This window comes from Euprymna scolopes, chromosome 35, assembly GCF_053919585.1.
Source record: "Euprymna scolopes isolate OS-2025 chromosome 35, ASM5391958v1, whole genome shotgun sequence".
Taxonomy (NCBI): Eukaryota; Metazoa; Mollusca; class Cephalopoda; order Sepiida; family Sepiolidae; genus Euprymna; species Euprymna scolopes.
The window spans coordinates 31,695,281-31,705,280 of NC_136516.1; the positions used below are offsets into that span (position 1 = coordinate 31,695,281).

Genomic DNA, 10,000 nt, shown 5'->3' on the forward strand with positions numbered 1-10,000 from the left:
TAATGTTTTTAAATCATTCAAATCGTTTTTAACACGTTTCAGACTTTCTGTGAAGCGTCCTCTTCAGAAAGTATTTAAATTTTTTATAATATATTCAAGATATTAGTATTGCGACGATTAATCGGAATCGAAATCAGGAATCGGAAAAATCAGTATCGGAATTGGTATCGGAATCAGAAAAATTGATGGCAATTTTCCGATGCTAAAACGATTCTTTTAATTTTCTTTTTTTTTTTATTTTGTTTGAACCAAAATCTTCCATAACTGGTAATAATGATAAAATAATGAATATTTATTGATTTTAAATTACCAGTGAATCTAAAATCGATAGATCACCGCCCCCCCCTCAAGTGTATTTTGACGTTTAGGAAAATATCTGCATATTTAAAATGTGCTTTTTACGGAAATCAGGGGTAATAACAATCTTGTAGTTAAATAATTAGAGATTTATAAAGAATCGGAATCGGAATCGGTAATTGTATCGGAATCGGGAAAAATATTGGAATCGTCCCATCACTAATATATATATATATATATATATATATATATATATATATATATTCACCATGTTCCCTCAGCTTCAGTTTTTGTTATCAAGTAAGATCTTTGACTTACTTGCAGTGTCATCAAATACTTTTGTATGCAAAATCCGATTCCGCATTTTGCTAATTCCTACCCTCTGATGAGAAGGAAAGTATTTCTTCGAAACTCCGCAGATTAAATATGCTTTTAACTCTTTTTTCAAAGTGTTTTTTAACATGTTTTATTAACTATTTGCTCATATATATATATATATATATATATATATATATATATATATATATATATATATATATATATATATATATATATACGCGAAAGCGTTATAGACTGATGCAAAATCCATTTTCATATAAATATACAGATGCATATGTGGGTGTGTATTTATATACATACGTGTTGTTGATTTGTAATTTTTAACATTGCAAAAACATGTTAGATTTTATTTTTGTTTTTGTTTTTACTTATTACTGTGATGTAGATATAAATAATAATTTTTCGAAAACGTCAAACTCATTCACGCTCGACTGATCGATAATTATTGATCTTTTTTGTCGCTCTAAAATGATGAGAACGGTTCAGAAGTAGAAAAGAGTTCGCAGTAAAAAAAAAAAAATAATAAAATAAAATAAAAGATTGGAAAAATACCTTCGTTTTTTTTTTTAATTATTAGTAAAGAAAAAATATAGCAGATTCGTGTTGATATCATCAATCTCACAGAACAAATTGTTTTTGCCTAGGGCGCTCACAACTCTCTTTACTTATTTATTTGTTAATTTTACTTAATTTGCCTTGCTTTATTTCTATTTATTTTATTCAATTTCTGTCATTCGTTCAATGTCACTCACATACATCAACTAGTTCCGCCCACCTAGACGCATGCGTACAGAAATCTATCCTCAACTTCCGCCCACCATATATGCTCGTACTTAAATTGAGCTACACCCCACCCTAAGCAACTGATATGCATATCTCTAATAATATAAGGTTTATGGATGTATGAACGTTTATATAGTTGTATATAGAGGATCCACTCCTAAACTTAGTAATCAATCATTATGAAAAGTTACCAGGCAAATGTGGGCCATATTTACTTTCATGCGAAGAGGTAAGCAAGAGTGGAACATTTTCGCAAAAATTTAGATGCTTCGATTTTAGACGTTGAAACCGGCAAAAGTTATATCCTGTTGATTTAGAATTAATTTATGATTGAATAAGTGAAGCATGCATGCCCCCCGCCGTGAGTGCACAGTGAACGAGGCATAAAAAAAATGAAAGTTCAGCATTTGCCCCCCCCCTCCCAATCATTTAGCCCCCAAAGTCCCCAGGGGACGTCAAATCCTGGTGAAAATGAAAAAACGGTGCAGTTTTAGGCCTTAACATATTTAATTTTGAGTTCAACACCATACAAAACTGCTAGAAAATTTTGGACAATATGATAAAATAGTCCCAGAAATAGAGTGTTTTTTGTCAGCCTTAAAAAAGCCCGTGAGGCACACCTAAGAGTTATCTCAAACAAAATTATATAGAAATCAGTTTGTTACTTTTCAGAAAGTTTTATAAAAATCCAAGGCATCACTTTTTTTTAATAGGCACAAAAGTATCAATTTTAGCTTTTTTTTTTTTACCCGAGAGCCACCCCTAGGAGGGCAACCAGAGTTTTCCTGGGAAATCCGTTCTGTTACTTTTTTTACTCGTATCATGTTTAATGTTTGTGTAGAATTAAAAAAAATTCCAAGGCGTAGTTATTAAGAAAAGTGCGAACAGACGAACGGACAAACGGACAAGGGTGAATTTAGAGGTCCACCCTCCTTTTGTCGGGGAACCAATATGGTTAAATTTATGCCACCGAAAACCATTAAAAGTCATCATTTTAAAGTTTTTTGGGGAGTTGAAGAGAAACTTGACATTGACCAAAAAAATTAATACCTGTTTTTTTTTGTGGTCTAATATGTTTAAGCTGTCTTTATAAATAATATGGAAGAAGAAATTTTGAAGAAAAAAATTAACATTTTAGCGTAGGGAATAACTTTTCTATATGAATTTAACGTAAAATGAGAACCCACTTTTTGGCCACAAAGCGTTCAACCAGACATGTCATCTCTAGCATTTTTTCAAGTTTGGCGATCGAGGGGGGGGGATAAAACATGACAAATACAAAATTTTTTAGGGTTTTTTTGTGGGGGGGGCGGAAATTACATTTGAACCATAAAATAAGGATAAATTTAATTACTTTTTATGAAACCATTATGCACTTTCACCTAACAATTTTATAAACGGAAAGAACCCCAACATAGGACAAATTCAATTTTAGGGGGGGGGGTGATTACATTAGAAATATAAAATAACGAAAAATGTCATTTAATTGCTTTTGGACTTAATTTTTGGTAGATCTTTTTTCTTTTTTGCACGGGCATTCACTGCTATTTTTATTGAAACAAAAGTTGTAATGATTTATTTTTAATTATCTTTTCTTGGGGGGTGGGGTAATTCCAGTGCTCAATATCCGGAGAATAGTTTCTTCTCTTTGTAGCCCTTCTGCCGAAATATCTGGTGGAGAGGGTATCACATACATCTTTTTTGGGGGCGATTACATTTACATGTTTTCATCTGTTCTTTTATTTTTGTTGTGGGGGTAACCACGTTGCCTATGATGAAAATAATTAGTATACCGGTGTGTTTCAAACAGAACTTCATGTCAACCCAGGCAACGCTGGGTACCCATGCTAATATATATATATATATATATATATATATATATATATGGGTTGAGTGTATATATATATATATATATATATATATATATGTGTGTGTGTGTGTGTGTGTGTGTGTGTGTGTGTGTGCATTAATTGTGGACTATTATCACGTATTTTATTGGCTATGCAACATATAACCGGGGTTCAAGTCTTGTTTAATTAAGTTCCTTTCGACACAGCAATAAAACCCATGCGACAGACCAGTAAATCACAGGACGCAGACAAGTGATTACGAGCAAAAATGAACAAAAAGTAAAAACAAAATAAATAAAATACAAAAAACAAAATGGCCGCCGTTTATATCAGACACTCAAACCGGAAGTTCAATAGGAATTTATAAACACGCCGCCGCCGCTGTGATAATACGCGGCTGATAACTGGTTGCAAAACTGGTCTGTCTATTTTGCCGGTCCCCAGGGCCTCCACCTGTCAACAACGGTCTATATCACGCGATTTGATGATGATTGCTGTCGAGATATAATAAAAAGCTTTAATTAGTCAAGATCACACACACGTATTATCTATCTATCTATCTATCTATCTATCTATCTATCTACATTTCTCTCTCTCTGTCTGTATATATATATATATATATATATATATATATATATATATATATATATATATATATATATATATATGGAAAAAAGTCTATATTCCAAATTTCAAGCTGTTTTCTATCTTAAAATTTCTTTCAGCATGTTAAACTGTTTAATACTTGACAGCACCTGTTTGGTAGCGCTGAATACTTCACCGAATTATTTTGCGCTACGAAACAGATGCTGTCAAGAATTGTGAATGTCAATTTACTTAAAGAAATAAATGGAAAGATGGTTTACATATTGAAATTTGGAATATACACTTTTGTCATTTATTGGTTATACGCTCTGAATTGTACCGAGCTTCATAAATTAAAAGGATTGGTATTTATAAAACGTGAAATATAATTGAATGAGTATATTTTCCCATATTATACACACACACACACACACACACCCACACATATATATATATATATATATATATATATATATATATATATATATATATATATATATATATATATATATAGTTATCCAAATACGGTAATGTTTCACTGTATCACAGCTTATCAGTGCGGCTAGACAGGCAACTACCTTAAGCCAGGATCGAAACCCGATCGCCCGTACGACAGTTAAGGCTTTGAACCATTACGCCAATCAGCAGCTACAGTGCGGGCAGTGAATTAACGATGTTTTGACATCGTCCGAATACCTAAGCTCGATTTGTTTATACAAAAAGCATCACTTAATATGCAAATGGTATATACAAAATACTTAATACTTGATTTTTGCGTGTTAAACTTTAAGTGAAACCATTATTTACAGATACTTTCATAAAGTCAAGAGTAGGTTCTCTACAGTGCAATTTAGACTACGATGTATCGTGGAGTAAGTCACTGAGAGCAGGCATATGAAGCTTCCTCCTGGACCACTGCGGGGAGCGGGGTCCCTAACTAGAGCAGGCAATCAATCGATTTGATTTAAAAACGGAAGATTTCACCGAGTTCGATTACAATAAAAAATTGGAAGATTGGAACATTTGTTGATTCTTATTCATTCTGGATGCGTCGAGTCTCCCTGCTTGTACACAAAATATATGTATTAAGCTGCTTTATGCTAGTATTTGTGCAAGTTATGTCACCAAATAAAGGGTTAATTTAATTCGCGGGGCTGGGGATAAACAGAATACAACAAAGTTAAGAATGAGATTCGCATAGGATTTAACGTCAATCTTTAAAGATATTCTTGTTTCAAAACTAGAAACTATCAATTTGCAAAATTAGTTGAATATAAAAAATTAAAATACAAAATACAACATTAGTCTCTTTCTGCTCTCTATATTTCTCACCCTTCCTGTCTTTCACAACAACATGTTAAATAATATTACTAGTCTAGTGATATTTGCTTTTCCTTATAATTTATATTCTTTTCATTCTTTTGTTCCTTTCGATTGCTAATAAACATAGTGCGAAAGAGAGAGAGAGAGAAAAGAGAAAAAGAGAAAAAAGAGAGGCGAAAGAGAAGGAGAGAGAGAGAAAAAAAAGAGAGAGTAATAGACAGCGTACACAATTAGAGGGAGAGGGAGAAGCAAACAAGCGTACAATGTGAACGGGTGTAAGTGATAGAAATTAAACAAATTGACCACTTGGTAACTTAATTGCAAATTACGTTTAATTTGGAAAATTTAGATAAAAGCTTTTTTTTTTTTCTTTCAAAAGCAACTCATTCCAAAATGTAAGAGGATAGAATTTTTGTGATTAAAATATAAAGGTAAATAAACTTGATTATATCGGCAGCCATGTTCTACTACTAATACTACTACTACTACTACTACTACTACTACTACTAATAATAATAATAATAATAATGATGATGTTCCTCCATCGTTTGCGAAGATGACAGTGATCACGTAGTTTGCAGTTGGTTTGTGGGTACCGGACATAGTTCGTCAGTCTGCATGTAAGACTAATACGATTTGACGATTACAATATTTTTACCAATTCCGATACAATCATCGATTCCGATTTCGATTCTTTATAAATCTCCAAATATTTGACTATAGAGTCGTAATCCCCCCCACCCACCCACCCGCTTACCGTAAAAAACAATTCAATTTTTGTAAAAAAAGAAACTTTACAAGCTTCTCTGAATCAGAAATTTGTTTATTGAAGGTTTTGGATTTTGTAGCAATATTGATTAATGTTTGCGTGAAGTGGGTTAAAAGGATGTCTTATGTTTTTTTTTTTAAAGATGTCGATTACTGATTGGCATAAGTTGGTGATTTTTATCGGAAATAGTATTAAAATATGAAAAGCTTATTATTAGATATTCATTAGTGGAATGCAAGAAAATGCACTCTGCGTGTGTGTCAGAAAATATAAAAGGTTACAGTTCTCGTTCTCTCTATCTAATTACATATATATATATATATATATATATATATATATATATATATATATATATATATATATATATATATATATATATATATATATACTAGCAAAAGTACCCGTCGTTGACTGCATTCAAAAACAGCCTACTACAGAAAATGGACTCTGATTTATAAAAGTATGATACGTTATGAAAAGGAAGGGTTCTAAAGAGATAGCTTCGAATTCGGGGGTATCAAAACCAAAGCAAAATATGATGAAAGTAAAAGTAAAATAGATAAACCCCATAATTTATTATACCATACCTGTTCACACTGAAACACTTATCACAATATTCTGCGGGTCTACATTAAAAAAACCTTGTTAAACTTTGTGACATATTTCCATTCTATGGAGGTCAGGTGCGAACGAACACCCCATAATTTTATTATACCATATTTCTTCAACTGAAACATAATTATCAAAGTATACTTACGCAGATAGATATGAAAAGTCTTTAAGGTGTGTGCCTATTTCCCTTCTATGGAGGCCAGGCGCGAACGCAGACCCCACAATTTTATTATACCATTCCTATTTAAGTTAAAACATACTTATCAAAGTATTCTTATGTACATCTATATCAAAAACACTTGTAAACGTGTTTTATTTTTTAATTTTTAATTTTTTTTTTATTTCCATGCTTTGTAGACCAGGTGTATACGCAGACCCCACAATTTTAATGAATCATCATTATGCCAGATCAAACATACCCATTCCTGTGTCTCGATATATCTTCTATCATTATATGTGATCAGTTTTCTATAATAGTCAACCATATAGGAACTTATTCGTGACCAGACACACACACACACACACACACACACACACACACACACACACACACACACACACACACACACACAGACATTCAGTTTTATATATATATATATATATATATATATATATATATATATATATATATATAATATAAAAATTATAACACGGAAATTACATAATTGTCGATGCAATAATTTATTTCAACCTTATGGTATTTTCAAGCATCTAAATCAGACAATTACATTTTTGATACTGAAAAAAAAAAAGGAAAGAAAAGATCGGGCTTGTGTGTGTGTGTGTATGTGGGTGTAGGTGTATGTATATGTGTTGCGTGTGTGTGTGTGTGTGTGTGTGTGTGTGTGTGTGTGTATCTATGGTTACATCGAGCTGCCGCTTATAAGTGTCTAATCTAATATTTTTATTTGTTATTTTTAATTTTAATTTTTTTAAATCCCTACCACCCTCTCTATAAAATGTATTAAGTGGATTGCTACTACCACCCCCTCTGGTTTTTTGAGGGTCGAAGCCCGATCTTTTCTTTCCTTTTTTTTTTTCAGTATCAAAAATGTAATTGTCTGATTTAGATGCTTGAAAATACCATAAGGTTGAAATAAATTATTGCATCGACAATTATGTAATTTCCGTGTTATATTTTTATGTTATTGCTCTGTTTACCACATTGAGCTCTCATACCCGGATTTCCTCCTGGAATTATTCCATTATAACACTATATATATATATATATATATATATATATATATATATATATATATATATATATATATATACTGAGTCCCACTTTTTTTTTTTTCAGATTAAGCTTCCTAATTTCTTAAAATCAACAATAATTTTTTTTAAGTATTGTGTAGAGAATGCAACAGAGGATATTGATTGTGGAAGCCTATCTGTGAACTGGATCAATTAAGGAAACGCAACAGGCATTCCTGGAAAAATACTTAGAGATAAAAGCAAAACGTTCCTTTCAGAGCTTGATAGAGAAATGGCGCGAAACCGGTTCTGTCGAAAAAGTCAAGAAGCAAAGACTTAAATAAGTCCGGACGCCAGAAGTTGTCAGTGATATCCAACAGCGAATTTTAAGAGTTAATAGTAGTGTAGTAATCGTTAATGGCGTGAATTAAGTAGAATAAGATTGTTTATGAGGACGTTTACATTGGTTTTGAAGGCTACCATGTTGTATTCAATCAGGAAGCAAGACAGCGAAACAGTGTTCCACAGACGGGCAGTTCTGAGGAAGAAGCTTTGTTCGTGGAATTTGCGTTTAGATTTAGGCACATACAGAGTGTAGGGAAATCGTTTATAGTGGTTTTAACCAGTCGAGTGTTTTTTTGTGAACGCTTGGCAAGGAGGGGGGCATAGATTGGGGGTTCAGTCGAGCACTTTCCATGAAAATAATGATAGAGCAGAAATCTTCTCTTCTGTGGGAAAAAGTTTGTAGGGAAGAGAAAAGGGCCTCATCTACTAGGTTTCGATTTCGGTTTTGAACTCTGTCAAGATTGGATAGGCTGTACCGAGCAGCTCCTGCTCAAATGTGGCAACACTACTCCACTTTAAGAAGTACCTGATTCTTATACAAATAGAGGATTGCATCGGCAGTGAGAAACTCGTTGGAACGGTAGAATTATTATCTGCAAAATGTTTGCGCTTTCGAATAACATGTTTTTGTTTCTATTTTATTTCCAGTCCAAAGACGGAAACGAAAGGAGAATCGTCCACGACGCCAACGGACGACCTTCACCAGCGAACAGACGCTAAAGCTGGAGTTGGAATACAATCGGACCGAGTACATCACACGCCCGAGGAGGTTCGAACTCGCGGAGATGTTGAACTTGACAGAAACACAGATCAAAATCTGGTTCCAAAACAGAAGGGCTAAAGACAAGCGGATCGAGAAAGCCCAAATGGACCAGCAAATGAGGTAAGACAGGTTTTTTTTTATTTCCAGCATAAGATAGAAGGGGGGGGGATCAAGGAAATCTATCTTCCCGGACGATGAAAGGCTAATTTGCTTGAAATTAAAAAAACGCTCGGTTGCAATTGCTTTATAAATTTAAGTGCTAACAGGCTGAAATTTGTCTTTGTAAGAAATCTCTTATATTGTATGAAATGGAATATTTACGTGGAAACTTGCGGAGTTTTAATAGGTGCGTATTTACTTATCTCTCCACGAGGACAGAATTGGGCACAGTGTTTTGCACGACTACGTTTCGTCAGCGCATGAGAAAACCAATTTCTCAAGAGTTTCACAGCCCAAGAGTATCAGGTGGGGTTTATTGTTTTTTTTTTTTTATCGACACGCGAAAATATGAATAAAAACTTGATTTAAAAATTAATATACCAGTATATATATATATATATATATATATATATATATATATATATATATATATATATATATATATATATATAAAGATAGATAGATAGATCGATAGATAAATATGAGCGTGTATATATATATATATATATATATATATATATATATATATATATATATATATATATATATATATATACAACCAAATTTGATTTTGTTTAAAGTAAAATCTTCCATTGCTGGTAATAATGATGAAATAGTAAATATTTATTGGTTTTAAATTACCAGTAATGCAAAAATCGATAGATCATCCTCCCCAATTGTATTTTGACGCTTATGAAAATATCTGCATATTTAACAAGTATTTTTACGTAAAGCGAGGAAAATAACAATCTTATAGTTAAATAATTAGAGATAAATAAAGAATCGGAATCAGTAATTGTATCGAAATCGGGAATTTAGAACGAAGCGGGAAAAATAATGGAATCGTCCCATCACTATATATATATATATATATATATATATATATATATATAGTCATCCACATACAGTACTGTTTCGCTGTTTCACAGCTCATCAGTGCGGCTAGACAGGCAACTACCTCAAGCCAGGATTGAAACCCGA

General features: G+C 32.5%; 1 protein-coding gene across 1 annotated transcript in view; it reads left to right on the forward strand.

The window, feature by feature from the left end:
- The window catches only part of LOC145259613 (uncharacterized), a 134,205-nt gene that overhangs the window by 55,475 nt on the left and 68,730 nt on the right, over positions 1-10,000 (forward strand). Inside the window, exon 2 of the mRNA XM_080117269.1 lies at positions 8,746-8,980. Within this exon, the coding sequence (XP_079973395.1) occupies positions 8,746-8,980 (235 nt within the window). The remainder of the gene's footprint in view (positions 1-8,745; positions 8,981-10,000) is intronic.